Source organism: Suillus plorans (genome assembly GCF_016647745.1).
Source record: "Suillus plorans strain S12 chromosome Unknown HD556scaffold_92, whole genome shotgun sequence".
Lineage (NCBI taxonomy): Eukaryota > Fungi > Basidiomycota > Agaricomycetes > Boletales > Suillaceae > Suillus > Suillus plorans.
In genome coordinates this window covers 161872-185672 of record NW_024537476.1, presented here as the reverse complement: position 1 = coordinate 185672, position 23801 = coordinate 161872, and the positions used below count along the sequence as shown (strand labels likewise).

The 23801-nt window shown below is 44.7% G+C and overlaps 7 protein-coding genes across 7 annotated transcripts; 3 read left to right on the top strand and 4 right to left on the bottom strand.

Annotated features, from left to right (window-relative positions):
- Positions 1 to 1692: 1692 nt before the first annotated feature.
- HD556DRAFT_1449729 (uncharacterized protein) lies at positions 1693 to 3359 on the bottom strand (the record flags this gene model as incomplete). The annotated part of the gene is made up of 3 exons (XM_041307638.1): positions 1693 to 2214; positions 2280 to 3071; positions 3132 to 3359. The coding sequence occupies 3 exons, from the start codon at positions 3357 to 3359 to the stop codon at positions 1693 to 1695; spliced, it is 1542 nt and encodes a 513-aa protein (XP_041153932.1).
- A 3277-nt stretch (positions 3360 to 6636) lies between these two features.
- HD556DRAFT_1313496 (uncharacterized protein) lies at positions 6637 to 8072 on the top strand (the record flags this gene model as incomplete). The annotated part of the gene is made up of 4 exons (XM_041300798.1): positions 6637 to 6699; positions 7021 to 7299; positions 7677 to 7766; positions 7857 to 8072. 4 exons carry the CDS (start codon positions 6637 to 6639, stop codon positions 8070 to 8072), a joined length of 648 nt encoding a protein of 215 aa, XP_041153931.1.
- A 5622-nt stretch (positions 8073 to 13694) lies between these two features.
- Positions 13695 to 14728, bottom strand: HD556DRAFT_1449726 (uncharacterized protein; the record flags this gene model as incomplete). Its single annotated transcript, XM_041307637.1, has 2 exons — positions 13695 to 14635; positions 14695 to 14728. The coding sequence occupies 2 exons, from the start codon at positions 14726 to 14728 to the stop codon at positions 13695 to 13697; spliced, it is 975 nt and encodes a 324-aa protein (XP_041153930.1).
- Positions 14729 to 14864: 136 nt separating this feature from the next.
- HD556DRAFT_1449725 (uncharacterized protein) lies at positions 14865 to 15232 on the top strand (the record flags this gene model as incomplete). Its single annotated transcript, XM_041307636.1, has 2 exons — positions 14865 to 15005; positions 15062 to 15232. 2 exons carry the CDS (start codon positions 14865 to 14867, stop codon positions 15230 to 15232), a joined length of 312 nt encoding a protein of 103 aa, XP_041153929.1.
- Positions 15233 to 19824: 4592 nt separating this feature from the next.
- Positions 19825 to 20732, bottom strand: HD556DRAFT_1415489 (uncharacterized protein). Its single transcript, XM_041304312.1, has 5 exons — positions 20653 to 20732; positions 20549 to 20604; positions 20363 to 20495; positions 20157 to 20308; positions 19825 to 20108 (listed from the first exon to the last, which is right to left on the bottom strand). Exons 3-5 carry the CDS (start codon positions 20431 to 20433, stop codon positions 19930 to 19932), a joined length of 402 nt encoding a protein of 133 aa, XP_041153928.1. The 5' UTR covers positions 20434 to 20495; positions 20549 to 20604; positions 20653 to 20732; the 3' UTR covers positions 19825 to 19929.
- Positions 20733 to 20820: 88 nt separating this feature from the next.
- HD556DRAFT_1248265 (uncharacterized protein) lies at positions 20821 to 21753 on the bottom strand (the record flags this gene model as incomplete). The annotated part of the gene is made up of 4 exons (XM_041298761.1): positions 20821 to 20952; positions 21002 to 21524; positions 21577 to 21602; positions 21655 to 21753. The coding sequence occupies 4 exons, from the start codon at positions 21751 to 21753 to the stop codon at positions 20821 to 20823; spliced, it is 780 nt and encodes a 259-aa protein (XP_041153927.1).
- Positions 21754 to 22780: 1027 nt separating this feature from the next.
- Positions 22781 to 23724, top strand: HD556DRAFT_1449723 (uncharacterized protein; the record flags this gene model as incomplete). The annotated part of the gene is made up of 4 exons (XM_041307635.1): positions 22781 to 22961; positions 23039 to 23110; positions 23165 to 23409; positions 23473 to 23724. 4 exons carry the CDS (start codon positions 22781 to 22783, stop codon positions 23722 to 23724), a joined length of 750 nt encoding a protein of 249 aa, XP_041153926.1.
- Positions 23725 to 23801: the final 77 nt, after the last annotated feature.

Below are 23801 nucleotides of genomic sequence, written 5' to 3'. Positions count from 1 at the left end.
ACTGGATATCTATTATAGTAAGGAGATGGTCTGATATCAGAAAGTTAAGACTCAATCAGCAAACATCCAACAAGGCTCTCCCCACCATTTCTAAGGTCACAGAAGATGGCAGACTAAGTTTTGAAACACCGAAGATTTTTTTGTTCCATGTGGGCTAGCTATATGTGGTGGTCAGGGGGTGGTCTGAGATCGATATCAAGAAATAACCATCCAAGCTTCTCCTCACTATTTTAAAAGTCACAGAATATGAGAAGCCAATTTTTGAAATACAGGAAGTTTTTTTATAAGGTGGTGGGCTGGCTGTATTATGTGGTGGTTGGAGGATGGTCGGAGACCAGAGATGCTAGATATCAGCAGACATCCAACCAAGGTGTTTTCTACCATTTTAAAGGTCTCAGAAGATGATGGACTAAGTTTTGAAACACCGGGAAATTTTTGTGATGTGGTGGGTCAGGAGATAGTCTGACACTGGAGAATTCTAACATTAAGAAATACTCATGTGAGGTTCTCTCCACCATTTTGAAGGTCATAGAAGATGATGACTAAGTTTTGAAAACACCAGGAATTTTTATGGTGTGGTGGGTCAGATACATCTGGTGGTCAGGAGATGCTCTGACACTGGAGAATTCCAACATTAAGAAATACTCATGTGAGGTCTCCCCACCATTTTAGAGGTCATAGAAGAAAATGAGCCAAATTTTGGACTACCAGTAATTTGTGACAGAAAGAATTATATTGATCATCATTTGAGTCAGAACCAAACCAGTACAAGTAAGATGGGCTTTCTGGGGTGGTTGCACTAGTTAGAGTTGGACTAGGGTTAGAATATTTGCTTTCCAAAATATTGACATTTGGCAGTATACTCTAATATACCAAAAAGCATAGACATCAGCAAACATTGAATCAAGTCTCTTTCTAGCATTTCAGAGGTCAAAAAGACAATGGATCAGTCTTGGAACTATGGTATTTTTTTGTGATGTGATGGATCAGATACCAATCTGGTGGTTGGAGGATGGTCTGATGCTGAAGATTTCAGACATTCACAAACACCAAAATGAGGTTCCCTCTACCATTTTAAAGGTCACAGAAGATGATGAGCCAAGTTTTGAAACACCAGGAATTTTTTGTGGTGTGGTGGGTCAGATACATCTGATGGTTAGGGGATGGTCTGATGCTGGAGATTTCATACATCCACAAACACTCAACCAAGGTTCTTCTCACCATTTTAAAAGTCACAGAAGATGGGGACTTCCTGTAAGACAAATGTCTGTTACTGTTCCTTCTAATGCAATCTGGTGCCCACAGAAATCAGCATTCATGCAAATGTCACCTAAAGTCACAACATGTCACACACCACAGCTTCAAAGTCAGCTTGGAGGGAGTGCAAGGTCAGTTAGCATCAGAGTATAGGGGTAACCATCATTGGTGCTGGAATTGTTTAGAGAATGCAGCCAATTTGCAATTTATATCTGCATGACTTTTGCACTTTTAACTGTCTCACTTGATTCTGCTTCAATTGCTGTCATTCTATCTCATAAAAAACATTTTGTCAAAGTGCCAACTTCTGCAGGGCTTTGACTGTGGTGGAAGAGATAGAAATCTACTAGACATATTTCTAAATTGTTTTCTGCCGCTACCTCCACTAGCATGTTCTGTAATAATGGTCCAGATCAAGATAGCTGATGTACTATGTCAAAGTTCCACAAACTCTCTGGTCAACTCTAAAATCCTGTCCCATTCCTGAATCCTGGCATCACGATCAGGAAGAGTCAGATCTGTACGGCTGTGAGCATGTTTGCTATGAGATTCTCTAGGCTCCACCATGATGGAGTTCAGGTTGGGCAGAGAATGAGCAAAAAATGCTGCTACAGTAACAGAACTGTGTGGTGGAGAGAATCCAACATGTAGTGTTGTGATGAGGGTGTTTCTAGCAGCAGATTCAAGAAGATGTTGTCCCAAGCCACAGTAGAACAGCAGACCCAGCTTCTGCAAACCATGACAGTAGGACAGGATGTGCGAGATCCCCCATAGAGTGGCCCTTGGAGCTTCTTCCCAAAATTGCCTTGTGCCCAAGAAGAGATGTTGAAGATACGGTAAACTAAGGGCCAAATTCAGCAAGGCATTGTCATCAATCCTACAAGTGCCCAAGTCCCCCAGCTCCAGAGCAGTCAAATAGACCAGGACATGCAAAGCAGCCAAGCCATCACTTGGAATCTGAAGAATGCTCTCATCCAAGACAAAAAATCTTCTTTCCATGGCATCTTCAATCTTAACCCTACCAGATCCTCCCAAGCTGGCAATGCATCCTCATCATCATCAGTTGGCCTGAGAGATATAAGAGCATCAAAGAAATGCAGGACAGCATCTGCTGAGCAGTATTCCTGGTGTACATTGATACTCAGTCCTTGCATGGTGATGGGGTGATTAGAGAACAGAGATATAATGGCTGGAAATCCTATGTCGGTGGATGTGGCCATTGGATGATCAAATGTTGGAGGACGCTCATCAGGTTCTACCTGGATGCTGAGAACCTTGGTGCGGATGTGATGATTTGGAATGTGAGAGGTCTGCTTCATGGATGATGATCCAGGGATGATGACAAGGGTTAGAACAGTGAGCTGGCATAAAGATGCTATGGAGGTCATCACGGTGGGTTCCACATAAGACAAGGTAAGATGCCGGATAGGGAGGCTATGGGAAAGGGAATTTAAAACAGTCCTGGTCTCAGATGAGTTGGCAATGTAGACCAGATTTTGCAGATGCGGCAATAAATTCTGGATGTTGGGAGGAAAGAGCATATGAGGCGGAAGTATCAGGGTAGTCAGTCCTGGATGCAGCAGCCTGTCCAGACATTGGATTAGGCAGTCTCTCCTGTGTTTCAGCTCCACATGGCTGAGAAATGGCAGAAGAGAATCCAAAGATCTGATTCGGCCATGCAAAGCCAACAGGCTCTGAAAAACATGCTTGTATGGGGATCTCAATGCTTTCTTCTCTGGACAGATGGCTTTGACTCTGCGTGCATATAAATGGAACCTTGCCAGATCTGAAGGCTTGAATGTCCTGAGAAACCTCTATTTCAAGCATCAGCTGCCAGCATGCTACAGGCTCAGCAACAGTATTGGGTGACCCACCAACTCAAATCCACCATTAGAATTTTGGTGATTGTAAATAAGATCCTCCGGGAGAAGATGAATGAGAGGTTCCACTGAAGATAGCTGTTTCCATAGAAGGTGAAGTACGGCCTCAGAGATGGTCGAGGATGTTGTGGCCAGTCCAGCAAAAGCACCAAGTCTACCAGAATTTTCTGTGGAAATGGTAGTATAGACCATCTGCAAGATCATAAAAATTATATCAGGCATCTTGAAGATACGATGCATCTCTGAAGGTAAAGATTATATCTAAGATGGACAAGCTTATGGTGGATGTGGCCAAAAATGCACATGTGATTTGCATCAGATCTTGTCCAGAATAAGTAAGTACTAATCAAAGTTTGATTTTCTGAACACAATAAATCAAGTATCAGAATGATGGAACTGTGGAATCCTCAAAGCACTTGGGCATGGAATATACCAAATCATTCATTTTTAAGGTCACAAAACATGGGGGACCAAAGAGCCTATGAGGCAACAAGCTGGATGCATTTCCAAGCAAGGTTTGAGACACCAGGAAATTTGTGTAAGGTGATGAGCTGGTCACAGGACAGTCTGACACCAGAGGTCATGTGCCAGAGAAAACACCCAAACAAGTTTTTCCCCACCATTTTCAAGATGACAATTGTGAGACATCAGGAAGTTTTGTGAGATGTTGAGCTTGGTTAATCTAGGTGTGAGGGGATAATCTGGAGCAAACATCCAAAAAAGCTTCTCCCATCATTTGCAAGGTCACTGAAGAGGATGGACCTAGTTTCAAAAGACCAGGGATTTCTTATGAGGTGGTGAGCTTGGTGCACCTGAAAGTTCAGAGATTGTCTGACACCAGAGGTCCCATACTGTAGCAAACATCCAAACAAGTGTCTTCCACAATTTAAAGGCCACAGAAAATGATGGTCCAAGTTTTGAGGCACTAGAAAGTTGTTCTGATGTGGTAAGCTTGGTGCATCTGAAGGTCAGAGGATAGTCGGACACCAGGGATCCTATACATCATCAACTACACAAACAAGTTTCTCCCTACCATTTTGAATGCTGCAGAAGATGATGGGCCAAATTTTGAGTTTTTTGTGAGGTGGTAAGCCTGGTTCACTAAAGGATCAGAGGGTGGTCTGACAACAAAGGTCCCACATTAGTCCCCCTCAGGAAAATTCATCTTAAGTGGTGAAAGAAACAGCAACAGACAGAAATTGGAAAGTGGATATAGAAACCATGACAGACATGGCATTAGAAATAAATTATTTGCAGTACATGAATGACAATCATACAAACTGAATTTTTGCCTCTACACATCACAACCATATTACTCCTACAGCAACTGGTGGCACAAGATAAACAAAATAGAGGACCAGAGATGGAGAGATGGTTGTATACTGCTGTCCCTGCAAGAGAGCAGATGATAAAGTTGAGAAGCAAGGATAGAGGGAAACTTATGTACCACCAAGAGTCATGCGATGGAAGATAATGCTTGAGAATCATTTCTATACAACCAGATAAAGTTTTAGTCGATGGTGACTTTTTATCATTTTGAATGTCACAGATGATAGACCAAGTGCTGAGACACTAGGAGATTTTTGTAAGGAGGTAAACTTAGTGCACCTGGTGATGAAGAGATAATTTTACACCAGAGATCCTATACATCAAAAATACCCAAGCAAGCCTCCCTCCACACCATCTCCAAGGCCACTAGAGATGATTGACCAAGTGTTGAGGCACTAGTAATTTTTTATCAAGTCATAAGCTTAGTGTATCCGGCAGTCAGAGGATGATCTGACACAAGAGATTATACACTGTAGGACACAGCCAAACAAGTTTCTCCCCAGCATTTTCAAGGTCACTGATGATGATGGACCAAGTTTTGAGGCACTAGATATTGTTTGTGAGTCAACAAGCTTGGTGTACCCAGAGGTTGGGAGGTGGTCTGACACCAGAGGTCCTACACTGTATAAAACATCTAAACAAGTTCTCCATTACCATTTTAAAGGCTACAAAAGATGATGGACCAAGTTTGGAAAGACTAAGAATTTTTTGTGAGGTGGTGAGCTTGGCACACCTGGGTGTCAGGGGATGGTCTGACACCAAAGATCTCAAACTGGAGCAAATAGCCAAGCAAGTGTCTTCCTGCTATTTTCAAGGTCACAGAAGATGATGGACCAAGTGTTGAGACATCAGGAATATTTTGTGAGGTGATGAGCTTGGTATACATGATGGTCAGGAGCTGGTCTGGTACCGGAGGTCCCATGCTGTAGCAAACTGCAAAACATGTTTCTGCCTACCATTTTAAAGGTCACAGAAGATGATGTACTAAGATTTGAGATCTCAGGAATTTTTCCCAAGGCATTGAGCTTGGTACACCTAGAGTTCAGGAGATGGCATGACATCAGATATTCTGAACATCAGCAGAGACAAAATGGAATTTCTTCCCAATATTTTCAAGGTCACTGAAGATGACAGATAAATTTTGAAAGGACAGGAATTTTTTATGCAGTGATAAGCTTGGTATACCTGGTGGTCAGGGGGTGATCTGACTCCAGAAGTCCTACACTGTAGCAAACATCCAAACAAGTTTTTCCCCACTATTTTCAAGGGTATGGAAGGTGATGGAACAATTTTTGAGACACCATGAAGTTTTTATGAGACAGTAAGCTTGGTAGATCTGGAGGTCAGGGGTGATCTGATGCTAGAGGTCCTACACTGTAGAAAACATCCACACAACTTTCTCCCCACTATTTTAAAGGCTCCAGAAGATGATGGACCAAGTTGTGAGAGACCAGGAATTTTTTGTGAGATCATAAGCTAAATGTCAGAGGATGATCTGACACCAGAGATCCATCGAGTTTCCTTCTGCTATTTTAAAGGTTAGTGAAGATGATGGACCAAGTTTTGAGTCTCTAGGAATTTTTTGTGATGTGGTAAGCTTGGTACATCTGTTGATGAAGGGATGCTCTTCCACCAGGGATCTGTAAGACCATGCTCAAAAGGGTGGATTATGAGGGCTTGGCTTCAGCTCATGCTCTGCATCCCTTACCTGAGTACATGTCCTTAATTTCCAAAGGCTAGAAACAAAGTCAGGTCGAATATGCTAAATCCCAGTGGGCTTCATAGGAAAAGTGTAGGGAAAAACAGAGGGTTGGTCTGGTGAAAAATAGGGGATGCATCAACACACATCCAAAAAAGCTTCTCCCCATTATTTTAAATGTTTCTCAAGATGATAGACCAAGTTTAGAAGGACCAGGAATTTTTTGTGAGGTGGTAAGCTTGGTACACCTGGAGATCAGGGGGTGGTCTGGCACTGGAGGTCCCATGCTGTAGCAAATAGCAAAACATGTTTCTCCCTATCATTTTAAAGTTTGCTGAAGATAATGGACCAAGTATTGAAAGACCAGGAATTTTTTGTAAGGTGGTGAGCTTGGTTCACCTGAGGGTCAGGGGTGGTCTGACACCAGAGGTCCTATGCTGTAGCAAATAGCAAAACAAGTTTCTTCCCACCATGTTAAAGGGCATGGAAGATAATGGACCAAGTTTTGAGACACCAGGAATTTTTTATGAGATGGTAAGCTTGTGTCACCTGGGGTCGGAGGTGGTCTGACACCAGAGGTCACAAACATCAGTAAATAACCAAACAACTTTCTCCACACCATTTTGAAGGCCACAGAAGATGATGGATAAAGTTTTGAAAGATCAGGAATTTTTTGTGAGACAGTGGGCTTGATGCATCTGGAGGTCAGGGGGTGGTCTGGCCCTGGAGGTCCTACACTGAAGATAACATGAAAGCAAGTTTCTCTCCACTATTTTAAAGGCCAGTAAAAATGATGGACCAAGTTTCAAAAGGATAGGAATTTTTTGTGAGGTGGTGGGCTTGATGCATCTGAAGGTTTGGAGTAGTCGGACACCAGAGGTCACAAACATCAGCAAACACCCAAACAAGTTTCTCCCCACCCTTTTAAAGGCCACAGAAGATGATGGACCAAGTCTTGAGACACCAGGAATTTTTTATGAGGTGGTGGGCTTGGTGCACCTGGTGGTCAGGGGTGGTTGGACACCAGAGGTCATAAACATCAGCAAATACTCAAACAACTCTCTCCCCACCATTTTAAAGGTCACAGAAGATGATAGGATTAGTTTTGGATTGCCAATAATTTTTTGTGATGCTGTATGTCTTCTCCTCCCCCTACATCCACCCATGTTGGTCAAAGATATTGCAAAATTGGTTCAAGATCATGTAGTTACATGACTATGATACATATAGAGCCATCCTAATAAGATTCTAGCCTGTCCCAATAGGGTTATGGGATCCTAATATAGATATTTGGTAGCAAGACATGGTCGGCAGTAAAATGATCATAACTCATGTTCACAACCACCAATTTCCTTAAAAGTTGGTGCAATAGCATCCCAGTGATGTGATCCATGATCTGAGATAGTCAGAATGGCCAATAAATGTACAATGTTATATATAATATATAGCCATAGGGTGTATAGAGCTTTGTCATTCTATCTTTATGTTTGTCTCATTACTGTATTCTCCAGAAAAGGGCCAGCACTAGGACTGCCACACACGACCAGCAACAAAGTGAAGCTATGTTGGCGGAACAAAAGGCAATGGTCACCCCTGAGCCTGTGAGTTCCAGGAGCATGGCGATGCAGGCTGATGTCAATGCTGTAAGCTCCCAAAATGCCTTGAGTCTTCCTCCACCTTATTCAGTAAAGAACACTCCCATCGCCGCAATTCCACTCATGCCACCTCCTCGTCCAACTCAATCGCCTCCGTCATTTGCTGAAGAAATGGAAGTTGACACGTCCAGTGACACGGTTGCGAAGGATTTGCAGGCCATGACACTAGAGGTGAAACTTGATTCATTGTCGCCCCTCACAGTGGTTCAGGATACCATCAATGACCTTCAGGCTCAGGTGGCCAACATCTGAACTCGGAACACCAAGATGGCCGAGTTGGTTCAAATCATGAATGGTGACCTGCACCAAACTGGTTCAGTGCATGGACAACTAATACCCTCCCATGAGTCTTATACCCAGAATACCACTATGAAACCCTTTTCCTTTTATCTAAAGTTGGACTGAGGCTAAGGGAATATTTTTTGCCTTTCTGTTTATTTTTCAAGTTTGTATGTGAGCAGCCTGAATATTTTAGTACATTTAATTCTGCAATGAGTTTTGCTTAGTCAGCCATGGTGATGACCCAGACAAAATTCCATGCATGTTAGGTGACTATGAAAAATATTTTCCACATATGTTGTCCTGGAAAAACATTAGTAAAACCCTAAATACTAGGCTCGCGTCATTTTCACCCATCAAACAAAACAAAGAAAAGACAGACACACAAAGGATCCACATCATGTAACATTTCTTACTCTCTTTCTGGATTTGTCATCAGGAGCTGGATAGGTCACATGACTTAGCACAATACCCCTATGACTCACTATGACTCATTTTGACTCTTGATGACTCTTGAATATACTAGTAGCACAGCCACATTTAGTGTGTGTACAGTGTATGTCACCAAGGGACGGCAACTCTCCCCAGGCCACAATTTTGATCCATATGTACTTAGATTCAAATTTTGATAGGAAACCTGGACAAAAGGAGCGTAAATCTAAATTTCCGAAATTTCACCTGATTACGTAATTGTTCACTTTTGCTGTCAAATGCCTCCCCCTACCAAAAGACAGAAGCAAGCGAAGCAGCAGTATACTTCGTCATCGAGGTGCTTTGACAATGGGCTGATAGAAGATGTTTTGGAAGTCTTTCTGGACCCAGACTATGTGCCTGTCTCAGATGCCGAAAGTGAAGCCGACTCCGAGTCCAACTTTAATGGAGCATTGTCATTCAGTCTCATAGACGGCAATATAGGAGAGGCATCAGATAACGAGAGCGAGTCAGATGATGAAGCAGCTATGGAGATTGTGGTCCATGCCACGGGAGAGAAGCGGAAGAGTAGAGACGACTTACTTGAGACACTGACTGAGTTCGAGGCTGAAGAGACAGTGGATTATGCAGAGGGGTGTGCACGGAGGGCAGCAGTATCTGCTCAGAAATTCTGGGCAGACATTATGAGTTCAGTGAGTAATATCAATCAGTGCACTGACATACATCGAAACTTTGATCAGGATGTTTTTTCAGGGGACACGAAGCTAGTGAAACTGCCCAAACGCTCTATGCCAACATACAGTGGCACAGCACGAACATCTACCTATCTTCGAAAGAGAAAAATGAGAGAGGGTGCAAAAAACAATACGACAATCACCTCTTTCTGGGCCCCGAAGCCTCCAGTAAGAGATACTGCAAACGACCCTCAAAATGAGTCCGGATCACCCTCCGAACCATCACCAACCAGTACATCGGACATCGACATCACCTCCGAGTCTATCGACAAGGTTCCTACCTTCGAAATTCAACAAGAAGCTGCGCATCCTTTCTTGGACATGACAGCAGACGACGACGACAATCATGACTTCACAGAGCCAACTCCTGTTATCGATACTGTCAAGAAACTGATCATCGAAGCGAAGAAATTTAAATCATTCACCTCATCAGTGCATCTGCATACTCTCAAACAGTTCATCGAGTTGTGGGACAAATATAAACGGAATCCACGCATTAAAGCACCCATGATGAAAGCGAGTCGTGCTGTTGCAGTCTCCATTGGCAAGGGTCCATACATGGCACGAAAGATACGCACACTGTACAAATATGTTGCTCGTTTTCATACACTACCTCCAGTGAGTGCTGGCAAGCACCACGGACACCCATCACTGCTCAATAATGAGCGCATCACACAAGCTGTGCGTCGCTACTTGACTGTCCTTTCTGATGGTGAGGTGAGTCAACCAATTAATGGATACTGTCAATGGTTAGTTTTTCTGATATGGACTATAGATAACACCACTGCTCTTAATGAAACAAGTAAACACGGTGATAATCCCATCACTTGGTCTCAACCTCAATGGTCAACAGATATCTGAGGGTTCGGCACGACGTTGGCTCGCAAAACTCGGATATGAGCTGAAAGAGGTCAAGAAGGGTGTCTACGTTGACGGTCATGAGCGTGAGGATGTTGTTGCTTACCGAAAACAATTTTTAGAACAGTTTGCTGTGAATGAAAGGTATAAAGCCTGTTATTCAAATGTCAGCATCTTCACTGATATGAGCAAAGGTTTCGTCGTACCTACCGGGATGAGGACCTTGAACCAGTGGAACCAACTCTCGGGCCTGGAGAGAAACTACATGTACCTGTTATGCACGACGAGTCAATTTTCCGTGCTAACGAACTTCGGCGACGGGTATATGTTACCAAGGGGAAGATGCCACTTCGAAAGAAGGGCCAAGGGCGTGCAATCCATGTCTCCGATTTTATTGTCGAGCAGACAGGAAGACTGACACTATCTGAGGAACAGCTGCATCAAAACGCCACACTGCCTGATGGTCAACAGCTGAGTTGCACAGATTCTCGCGAGATTATTTACCCTGGAAAAAATCACGATGGGTTCTGGACAAATGAGAATCTGATGAAACAAGTGCGTCGTGAATTATCCTGGACAAAATTTGAGAATATACTTAGTATACATCAAGATACAAAATACGATCTTGATTTTCGAGCGAATCTATCCGAACGCAGTCGCCGAGTTCATTTTCGATCAATCATCCGCGCATGGAGCATTCGCAAAGGACGCACTGAATGCAAAGGAAATGAATGTCAAGCCAGGCGGCAAACAGAGGACCATACACGACACTTACATTCCGATGGACAATCCACATCCAGAACTTCGTGGAAAGCTCCAAAAAATGAATTTTCCATGCGAGCTCCCTCGCGATCACCCGGATTACGAATTTCGTGGACAGCCGAAGGGAATGCAGCGTGTACTTGAGGAGCGCGGACTAATTTCAGTCCTGAAAGCAGCAAACAAAGGGAAAGCTGTTGGAGAGTGTCAGACATGCAAATTGTCACGAGAAGCACAGGAAACACTTCGTCGTGAGGCACTGGCAGCAGCGCAGGGTGGAGACGAGCCTGACGAGTTGCATGCGCACATAGTGCGCGAATCTCTGGGTGTCAACTGTTGCATGCGGAAAATGCTCGCAAATCAGCAAGATTTCAAAGCCGAAAAACCATACATACAACTCATCATCGAAGCAGCAGGACACAAATGTTGGTTTCTTCCAAAGTTTCACTGCGAGCTGAATCCCATTGAAATGTACTGGGGATGGGTAAAAACTCGTGTGTGGCCACATTGTCAGCGCTGACTCATTGTGATGTGACCAAATTCTCGCAGGTTTCCGCAGTGCGGCTGATGGAACATTCCTCACCGCGAAGCGCATTGTACCAGAGCTTCTTGATGCATGCCCGATCAAGACAATACGTGCCTTTTATCGAAAATCTTGGAGATATATGGATGCTTACAGGTGTGTAACTCAACCAGCTTCATGGTTCCTTCTCACAATATCCCAGGAAAGGTCTTAATGCACGTCAAGCTGAATTTGCCGTGAAGAAATACAAATCACATCGTCGGTGCGGTCCTACATTGATGATGAACTTGGGTGTTCTCGTCGAGTAATCGCGGAGTCAGCCGTCAGATGCCGCATACCCAAATAGGAAACTCCGACACTCTCCGCTCGAAATTCACTTTTGGCTAGCGAAAAATTTGAAACTTAAGTTTTTTGAAAAAGTATTCTGATAGATTTACTATACTACTCTAACATAGCCCATTTGTAAGGTTTTCAAGACGAAAGAGGTATTTCCGAAGGTGTAGATAGAATTACAAGTTTTGATGTCGGTAGTTGCCGCTTTTGAGTGACATACACTGTATAATGACCCCAGTTTTTGAAATAATAGCAGCACTTTTAGTGGGTGTTTTTCAGCCTATCTAACACTAAGTTGTGAGTAAGGTGTGATAAGTGTCAGTACCAGTGTCAATAACTGTTTCAAGACTGAGAGGAACATTCTCAAGAGACAGTAATACTGCAAGCTCATCATACTAAATGACCAGCTGTGAGCTCACTGTGTGCAACAACCAGCAAGCAAGGTACAGCCACAGTTATATTCTATTTGCTATTTTCTTTTTCTTTTGCTTTCACCAACCTTTGGTGTTCTTTGTCCAAAAATATATTTCCAAAATATTTGTGTTGTCTCTACATCCACCTAAGACTCAGAGCAGCTTAGTGGGGAGAATTTAGGAATTGATAATGAAGCTTGACCTCACTCATCTGAGTAGTGATACTGAGCCAAGATATTCTGTGCCTGCTAGGCTTTAGCTATTGAAGAGAGGACTTGGTGGTAAATCCAAGGACGTCCGTTCCTGAGTCTGTTTGAATACTCAAAAGAGAGTTCCTTGACAGCAGGTTCAATATTGAGCTAAGAGTTCTACAATAAAGCATTTGACTAGTCTTGACCTTTGATTCTACCTGTTTTAAGCTGAGGGGGTTGATCATTGTAATTCTGCACCATTCTGTTTGGAGTATAGTTGTTACAAGGCACTGTTGTTGAAGGGGAACTTGAGGAAGAATCCCATATATTCTTTTGGTCATTGGCATACTGTCGGGCTGACCATTCTGTCAAGTCCCTAGATTGGATTGATCATTGTATTTACTGATCTTGCAGAAGTACCTTTAGCTGAGCATACCTTGGGTAGTATACAACTAGCCACCCATGAACGACCACGTTATCAGTCATTGGTGTTTGTCTGAATCACTGACCATGGAGATATTTGTTTTTATAGGTGTTTATCTATAGATCATCTATCTAAGAAGACAAAAGGCGCCGTGCTGCTCAGGATACTGACATCCGAGCTATGGAGAAAATGTGTGCCGAGATTGCTGTATTGCAAGAGGAGGTGAAGGCCTTGCATGCCAAATCTCAGACATGTGAGGCTCAGATACAGTGCGCTGATGTAATGTTGACTGCACAAGGACATCGTACCGCCATCCTGATGGATGCCTATGAGTCCATCCAGCAATGTGTTGTCTCCAACCCACCCGTATCTCATTTTAATAATGCTGTGTTTCCCCCCCCCCTCCCCCACTGGTCATCCAGTCCCATACAGTCAAGGCATGAGCACTGGGCAGGCACAGGCAATGGAACAGCTTTATTTCAATTTCACCCCAGGTCCGTCTACAATCGCAGGTACTTCCCTTCCAAGTATCACCGCCGCACGCACCAGACCTTCAGGTTCCTAGATCAACTGTCCCTTTAGTGAATCAGCATCTGGGAAGGGTCCTGCCGCTTAAATAATTTCTATTGGTCAATATTCTTACAGTCGCCATGTAGTGGTAGATAATTTGGAACTGCACAATCATATTCTTGTTAAACTTTCACTATTGATCACCCTCAGAGACGCACCATTGTGAGGCACCGCCACAATGGCAGTGATTACCTTACCTTCTGGCGACCAACCCCGAAGTTGTGGTCCATCGTCTTTATCTAGGACATACACTATACTGCCATGTCTGCATTATTACATTTGTGTTATCCATTCATTGGCAAGGCTCGGGCACGTGGCTTTCTTAACCGGGGGCCTAACATCCTTTTATGTCATTATCTTACGTCCCATCATTGATTCCCGATAAGTGGTAATTATAAAGGTGTTGACCAGTCAGAGTAACCTTTTCTGTTGGTTGACCGAGAAGATCTTCAACAAATTTTTGACACTTCTTGATGGCATAGAGTGAAGGCACATTTCGCACACCAAGTTCCTTGGCCCAGTTGAGTGTTGCCTTCTTCTGGGCATCAGAAAAGGGAAGACGTGGGGAGCTGAACAGAAGGGCAGTCACAAAATCCTCAAGAGGGCTGTGAGCATTCATCATGTGACTGATGTGACAACTGCTCACTGCTTTTGATGGCCAAGGATATGTTGGACAGTTGGTATCAAGAATAGCCCTTGTTTCTGGAAGGTCGATATCTGTACATGTAAATGCCTTTAGACATGAAAACAGTTTGGAGAAAATGATATGTGTACCCAGAATTTCTAACCCAAAATCAGGTGCACCATAATAAACTAACTTGTCGTCCTTAGTGATGGGGACAAGTGGTGTTGAGAAAGGAACTTGTCCAGAGGCGAGAGTTTCTTGAAGTTCAGCAAAAAAGTCAGTAACACCTTTGCTAAACTCAACTGTCTGACTTCTGGCGATATCATCCAAAAACTCAGGCAATGGGATCTCCAAATCCATCGTATCAGGTGTGTCATGAATGCCTAACTCCATAGAAAAGTCGTCGGCATCCATAAAAATATGCCTAGACAATCCAAACTCCCTGATAGAACAATTGCGTTCTTTGAGACTCTTCTTAACCAGCTGGGCCTTGAAAACAGGATTCAAAGATGCCATCTGGCCATTCCTGGTATTTTCAACATAATGCTCGTGCCTTGCTGTCTCTATATGTTTCTTGGTGAAGCAGAGCTCTATGGTATGATAGGCACCAAATAATGTCCTAGGGCATAATGTGCAGAGGATGCATTTTTGTGTGTGGTCACAGAATTGTAGAACTGTATCAGTTATTAACAAGTTCAGTAGATAATAACAAGCAATAGAATGTCAAACTTACTTCTACCGTCAACAAGATCATCGCAGTGCACCATGATGGAATTGAGTCTTTGAGTTGACCAGTGATGACCAATGGAGTGTAAAGTCACATGGCGCATGATGGTGAATTCTTGCCAAGTCTGAAATCTCATGTCCTCAATAACAGTTCTTTAAGCTTCAAACAAACTTGATATGTCTAGCATACTCATGCACCACTCTATAGTCTATCCTGATGTTGAATCCCAGGATGCGGACGATGCTACACTCCAACCAATGCTTCTTGTGATTCGATTCTCCAGTAAACTTCCAAGGCATCTCATAGAGCAGACCATAGTCAGTATGAGTTCCAGTGGCAACTGACAGGAATTACTTACATCATTTGGCTGCAGCCTATTGAAATATCAGTTTCAATCACCAAAGAGTTTGGATGCTTTGCCATGCCTATCGTACAAACTATGTCCTTGGACCGTTGGCGCTCCCTTCCTGGAAGTCCTGTAAATGATGTGAGAGTGTTTGTTCTCCTCTCTGTATACAACTTACATTCTGTCAAGGACTTTTAATTATTGTCTGATGACTCTATCTCTCCCGTCAACGACATTCCCATTGCATTCCTCCCTCTTTCATCGCACTTCAACTATAATAAGCGGACTGATTGGGAGATGCTATCCAAACAGATCGAAAAAATGGCTAATCAAAGTCGATACGGAATTGCCGCAGTGGACATGGGGATGTGATATATTTTGGTTGACATCCATAGCTGCTTTCCCCTCCTTCCCAAGAGGTACCTGGCACATGTGGGATTCCCGCATTCCATTGGAAGGCGCATTTATCGAGCAGTGGCTAGAGACCTCAAGTAATAATGTCAATGTCAACGACAACAACATCTTTTTGATAAGGGGAAGTGATGAGAGAGATGCTGAGGACTTGAGTGAGATCTGGGATGCACTTTGCAGGGATGCAGCCCTCTTCTATCCTTATACCCTCATTGCTGATGACTGATTTCATCACAATGGAGTAGTGATCAATGTTGGTTCGGGCGGGATATTTATGCGCATGTAGTACTACATACCTTACTTCACAATTGTACTCCGTCATTATGTTCAATACCAATTCTCATTTCTTTCATCAAATGGCTACCAGGATGTCGAGGACTTGAACAGCCAACTGCATCAGAAATACCATTGTGGTTGAAGACATTGTGATGCTGTTGCAGGGGTTTTGGGTATTATTGTATGTGGTGTGGATGGAGCTCAAGCAGGTGGCATTCAGATATCTGTAGGATATCTGGCAGATGTTTCAGCAATATCTCACACCCAAACCTGACCACATAACTTAACTTAACTTATGCCGATCCCCCTCATACATCCGCCATGCAACATTTGTACAGGATATTATTTATGTATACACAGCCTCTTACTATCTCTGTAGGAGATTGGGACAAATTCCCTGACACATCCTGGATTTGTACCCTTTATTTGATAAATTTTTAATTTGTCACATAAAGCTCTATAAGACACACGATACAGCTGGTTCCCATGAACACGGTGTAGAGACTGATATCTCTGTGGCCTTGCAGAGGCTATATATGTGACCTGTCTCAAAGTACAGTTTGATGCACAACTTGTGCCAATACCTTTCCAATCATTCCTTATATGAAGCGCCAAGCATGTGCTACCTTCCCGCACATCAGCTGCCCCAAGCGCTGCATTCTTATGCGCGCATAAGGTGCACTTTCCCACACTTGAAGCGCCCTACGTCGCACATCTATCCATTGTCCAATCTAATCTCACTGGTATGTTTTCATGTCATTTTCTTCATATCAGACCATATTATATTTTAATGACTGCACAATTCTCATGTCATGGACCCTTATTACATATCTTACCTAATCGCTTCACAAGTGCTTCAGCTCCACTTCAGGGGCACATTTTTAGACATATATAGGCGCCTGTATTTTATGTTTAAGATTATCAAATAATTGAATCATAGAGAAGCTCCTGTTACAATAACATGTAACTGCACCTCACTATCAGTGTACAGCTCATCCGTCGCATGTCATAGTCAGTAGCTATTGGCAATAGAACATCCTTAATGTCTATAATGAACCTCTCCCTATAAACCCACCTCGCACTTCACACGCGCTTCGTGCCGCTCAAGCAGCTCCATAGCGCACTCCACGATACTCAAGCGCTCTGTACCTGCGCTCGCGCCTCACGCGCCTTCCTGCACTTCACATCGGCCGACGAGCGGTACCCTTTGCACCAATCTCTAGATCCCTGCTGCACTTGCTTTCCCTTTAAGGTTGAATGCACTTGTTACTACAAGAATTGTTGTACCTACAACGGCATAGTTTTCTCACTTTCTCGGTTCTCGGGTTCAGTTACACCCAAAGCGGCAGTTGGTAGTGTAGCACACAGAGCCCCCACTACCCTACGACCAGTAGGGTGTGCATCAGAGCATTTTTCCTTGGACAATACTCAGGTATTGCTATTGCTATAAGCATTTATGTAAGGCTTGATGGAGTCAGTTGTTGCATAATAGACTCCCTTTTCCAAAAAAAAAAAAAGACTGGTAAAGATGGACAGCGTACTTCTGGGAGCATGAAGAGTGCCTCGCCTGCTGCTCCCTCAGCATCTGCTCTCAAGCACTCTGCTGCTGTGAGTGTGAAACATACTGCAACTGTGACAGTGCCTGCTTCCGCTACCACTGGGATCCCTGCACACTGTGGGAGGCCAGGACTCCCACATCCCATTGACTATCAAGTGTGATGGAAGATTCTGCACACAGTGAAAGGCTTGGATTCCCACATCTCATTGGTCATGGAGTGGAGGGTAACATGCCTGCAGACAGTGGGAGGCCAGGACTCCCACATTCCGTCCATCAGGTGTGTGGATATCATCCCTGGGTGACATCCACCTCCACAATACAAAATACATGACATCCAGTAACAACAGAATAACAACAGAATGACAACAGAACAACACAATAGCAACAGAATCAACAGAAGAACAGAGTGACAAGGCCTGCACATGGTGGGAGTCCTGGACTCCCACATCCACTCTGATATGGAAATGATATATAAAACCATACCATCAAGGCCTGTACACAGCGGGAGGCAAGGACTCCCACATCCACACTTCAATGTATAATCAACAACTCAGTTGCTGATATGGAACTGATATATAAACCATACCATCAAGGCCTGTACACGGCGGGAGGCAAGGACTCCCACATGACATATGCATGAATATATAAGCAATAGAACCATAGTGATTATGCCTGTGCACAGCGGGAGTCGTGGACTCCCACATCCATTATGCATATAACATCCATTATGCATATAACATCCATTATGCATATAACATCCATTATGCATATAACATCCATTATGCATATAACATCCATTATGCATATAACATCCATTATGGTCTGTACACAGCAGGAGTCCAGGACTCCCGTCCACATCTCATTAATCTCATTAATAATCACTATCATCAGTGGGTGTATCTAGTAGGTCAGCAACAATACATCCATAAGTTGCTTGTATCTAAGGATCAGCGAGTCAAAAATTGTTACCTGTCGGAATGTCTATGAAGTGGACGTATAGAACTACTATGTGTGAGCTCAGTGTCACTCAGAGTGACAGTTGGGAGTGGAACATCCCTGTGTACAGCGGGAGTCATGGACTCCCACATCCACAATAGATTAATGCTGTGACCTCTAATAGCAGAGTGACTAGGCCTGTGCACAGTGGGAGTCCAGGACTCCCACTCTTAGGCCATAGGATTTTCAAGAAAAAAACATGGATAAGTTCCTAGATGCATCCTACAAGCTCTCATACCCCCATGATCACACCATCTTTCTTGATGATGTTCAGTGTTGCCACTTTTGTTAAAGTGGTACCCTGTGGACTTTGGCTGACATGCCATCACCTTTGGGCAGCCCGGCATGGGTTTTGCTGAGGGCGCGCACAAATTGTGTGTCAGCCCTAGGTTGATGAGAGAGGGCGACCACTTTGACCTTGACTTAAGGACAGTTCCCATGGTCGGGTCAAGGTGAGGACGACTCATCCTCCAAGGATCATAATACATTAGGCCATAACCGCATATGAGGAGAAGAGAGACTGATGGAAACAGGCCAAAATATGAAGGTTTCAAATGAAGCCATGGGTGTGAATCAAGTGTAGATGTCCATCAGAGATCATAGCAGACCATAGCGGACCACAGACACATGATTCGAGCTGAAACGAGAGTGTCCAGTGCAGAAACGCAAAAAGGGTGGCGAGGCGCGGGAAGGGCATGCTACGAGAAAAAAAAGATGGGGCTGTGATTGCCAGAGGGAGGCGAACCCATGGCAGATGATAGCGAGGGCATGGCACCCCCCATGGGAGATGATAGCAGACAATAGCAGACCATGCAGGGCATAGCAGGCCATAACTGCGCGTGAGGGAAAAGAGACCCGAAAGGGAGAATGGCCAAAACACGGAGGTTTGGAACAAAGGCATGAGCGTGAATCGAGCACAGACATCCATCGGAGATCACGTCGGGCCCATATAGTGGACTGGGGCGAAGGCAAGAAATGCAGAAGTCCAGAAGAATGGGGGTAGCACGACATGCAAAATATGTGCTATGGAGAAAAAGAAGATGTGGCTGGGACCTCCTAAGGGAGGTGGACCCATGTCAAATGATAGCAGACCCATAGCAGGCCATAGCAGACCATAGCAAGCCATGACCGCATATGAGGGGAAGAGAGACTGATGGAAACAGGCCAAAATATGAAGGTTTCAAATGAAGCCATGGGTGTGAATCAAGTGTAGATGTTTATTGGAGATCATAGCAGACCCATGCAGGCCACAGCGGACCACTGACACATGATTTGAGCCGAAACGAGAGCTTCGGATGTGGAAACGCAAAAAGGGGCGGCGAGGCGCGGGAAACACTTGCTAGGAGAAAAAAAAGACGTGGCCGTGATCGCCAGAGGGATGCGGACCCATGGCAGACCATAGCGAGAGGATGGCAGGGGAGAAGTGCGGGATGCCCCCCTGCTGGGAGGGGCAATATTTTACGCTTACATAATCTGACTTGGACTATGCGGCTTAGCTGTAGTCTGACACACCCGGTCCGACATGCAGCCCCATCTGCATCATGATTGCGTTCGTCTGAGTTCACCAGGTGCTCATGATATTTTGAAGGTATTGCTCCAAAAATACCGTCATCCATGCAGGCAACAAACACAGCGCACGCTACCCGGTACAAGTTTAAAGGCCCTCTTCCTTAGGGATTCGCGTGCTGTGATCCAGTTGCTCAATAACGTTCACAGAACTACGAATTGTGGTGGCTACGTTATGGGTATTATTCTCTGTGCTGCAGACTTCGTGACCAACATAAACATCGCTTACAAAGCTCGCTCCAGGGAGCCAAAGAGGAAGTTTTTCCACTGTGAGCATATTAGAATAGAACTACAGCTGATCGAAGTTATACGCACATATGGGGAACTGTGTTGCAACAGCTGCCACCTCGGGCCTGAAGAATTTTATATCTATCTCAAGTGAGCGTTCAACGAGCGCGAGGAAGGGATCATCAGCGGGCGCTATAGCATAATCATACATGATTGACATGATGGTAGACGTGCTGAAGCTGCGTAGAAAGTATTGTTCAGCTACGCAATACATGAAAGGAGAGATCGCTAACGTGTGTAAATGGGTTCCATACACCTCCGGAGAGGCTATTAGGTTTAGTATCAAATTGTGAGCATTGCGCATTTGAATCGGACGGAAGGATGATACTGCTTTTAAATGGAATGCTTCACGGAAGATTCGCCTGTCTGTAAAGACACGATAAGTGCGATAAGAGAGCTCGCAGGGATAATATACTAACGAAGTCTCCACTTGTCTGAGTAGGGTAGAAAGGTAGTGGAGTAGTCATGACCAAAACTAGGACTCGTTTAACAACGGGTACATCAAAAGATAGAAGGGCCTCACAAGTCAAGAATATGCACAAGCCCTGGAGGTCTCGTGGAGTAGTTGTGTGAACGACGGTCGAGCAAGTCATGCGCAACTCTTTCGGAGTTGATGATCGCGATATCCTGACTAAAGAGTCGGGTGTAAACGATTTCCCCTGTGTCGCAATTCAGCACATCCAGATAGTGCTTACTTATATATCGAATCAGTGTGCAGTCTAAACGCATCGGTAGCTTTGCCGCTATTAGCTTTGAGAGCCTCAAATCCGGAGCATGTCAGATATTCTGGGCAGGAAAATGGTGTGTAGTGCCCAAGAAGTGTCTGATAACGTCCTGTAAGCGCAGTAAAAACTCAAAGATCCCCAGCTTACCAATGGGTAGAAGTATGCGCCATCCTTGAAGGAATACGTTGATGGTAAAGGGTTTCGGGCATCTCTTATGAACTCATACATAGACCCTTCGACCGAGACCATGCGGCGCTGGTTGAGGGGCACTCCCAGTGCGTTCCAGCAGAATATCGCGCTCTTGAGCAAGGCAATGACGATGGGGTTCAAGAGGGCGGGTCTTAGCTTTTCGCGCCAGATCTGCTCTTGCTGAGCCATACTGCCCGCATTGCACAAAGCTTCAACATCTTTCGATACTCCGGCGATTGAAAAGACGATTCTGGCGAGCCATAGTGCCCAGCCGCTGTATCCTTTCAAATAGAAGGCTTTGGAGAAAGCATCATCGTTGATGTGCCAAAATTGATAGGCGATGGAAGAGAGAAGGGGAGCGATCTTGGAGTCAAGAAGCGCATGGAATTTGGGATGATGTCCATTACCGAACATGGAAAAGAAGTCTTCGTACTCGAGGGTTTGTACGGCTGCCAGTTTCAACTCTAATAAATGACCTTGACTATATGGCGAAAAGTCAGTCGAGCCGCACAATGGAAGGTAGTTGGTCATACCAATGATTCATATCCACACAATGAATCTTCGAGATAGATATTAGCGCACAAAGGATGATGCTTCATCGATCCACGTACTCTCTTGGCGTGTGCTGCTATAGCGTAATGCAAAGCATTGCCACCTGCTGATGTGATCACCAGCATCGAGTCCTCGGGACCAAGATCGAGATACTTCATATCCACCTCCGAATCCTCCTAACATAGTGTTGTCTGGCGGAATTTGCAACGTCTCGCGCAGATAAGGTCCCGCATCCTCGAAGAGAAGGTGCCTAGACCTCTCATCGGCGGTAGGAGTCACGGAGAATGTCGATATCGACCCATGAGAACTAGACGGCAATGTCAATGACGGGTCCGGATGAGATAAGTGATTGGTGAGGTCTCGAGGGTAGTGTTGATGCTGCTGTGGATGCTGTCGTGGATGCTGTTAGATGAGTGGCGGAAGAGTGATGGATTATATTGCTGATACTGAGAATGAGACGAGTATGATTGGTCTTGATCAGGAGATGATGAGTTGCTCCAGTTGCTGTTGACGCTAAGATGAGATTCCGCGGGACTGAGGTACTGCAGTGGGAGGAATAAGGAATTGAGTCGATGGCTTGTAAATGAGATACGGTTACTCACAGATGGGATGCTGTGAGCTCTAGTGTGTGTGTGTTCACCGGCATGTGGGGCGTGTGTTGGATATCCTTGCGGTAAAGACTGGCCAGCCCGAGGAGGGACATGGGGGCTATCATCAAAATAGTTCGGAGTCAGAACTTGACCTCTGCTTCAAGAGCCATGGCTAAGATGGGTGGCTCCGACCTGGTTGCAGGCGCGGGCAGCGCCAGAGTCGGACTCCCCGTCCGAGAAATTATGTGAGCGCGGGATCGTGATTAAATTGCTGAGTGTGAGACCACCGAGAGGAGGTAGACCGCTGGCCATCCCCAGGTGTTGAAATGCGATCCACCAGGCATGGAACTTTGTAGTAGAGGACATTGTGAAAGAAAAACAGCACGGGCCCACCAGACCAAACAATTTGACAACAAGGGAATGGATGTTGGAGTAGAAGATGCGACGCAAAGGGTCCCGTGATCAAAGATAAGGGATAAAACGGTCCCCTTGCCATGACACATCGGGGTTTGCAATAGCTAAACTCAGAGTCATCAGCCACCCTTCTCGCACCCATTGTGACAACTTGATCTGCTATATCACGCAATCACCTGGGATGGCTGCGATAACCTATCCCTTCGCTGTTCGTTCTTTGGCAGACATGTTCCCAGACCTTCTCCACATCTCCGCCTTAGCTTCTCATAGAATCGACGAAAGCAAGGATATTGGGGATCCCTTTGATATAAATGCAGCCTACGATGCGGAGAAGACTGTGCAGGAGTTGGAGCCTCTCAGCCGTAAGTCAAAGTAGTTTCAGCTCGCGCCCGAGTCGTTTCAGTGTGCGATCAAAGTTTTACATATCAATTCAATTCAGGTATAATTCCGTCAGTGTCTCATGTGCATATCGAAGCTGCAAAAAATAGAGCTCATGTATTGCGTGCCATCCGTGAGTGAGATCCTGGCCAGACTGATTCACAATTCACTAACCCTCAGAATGTAGACGCGACAGCAACAGTTGGAGCTGTCGATGTTTTGGCAAGGTTGGACGAGATACAAAGAACACAAAACACGACTCAAGTGACCATAAATCAAAACTGTGCGATGTTACAAGAGACTCGTGCGATGATGCAAGAGACTCGTGCGATGGCGCAAGAGACTCGAGCTATGGTCATGAATATCAGACTTGCAAGCCAGAATGCTAAGGTGCCGCAGGAAAGAAATTATTACAAACCTCTTCAAAAAACTGTGAGTCAGTTCGTTGTTATATCTGTCCCCATATCCTGAAGTGTCCCCTCGTTATTGCTGTAGAGGAGTGGACATGGCCGTGAACTAGCGTTGCAAGTATCGAGGCCGGAAAACACTAATCACCTTCCCCCGTCAGCTACCATCCAGCCCGCTGCATTAGGGACCGTCCCTCCCTTCTTTGATCGCAATACAGATACATATACATTAGGGTCAATCAACTCCTTGATTATCTTCTACAACGATGATTTCGACATAGAGAAGGAGGATAGTTTGGAGATTAGGAAGATAAAGTTTCGTCGCTGGCTGTGCTCTTGATTATCGCTGCAGTCACTCAGTTTGTGACTCATTGGCATCTTCAAGTCTAAGTCATTCCTTTGACTGTTAGCAACAAA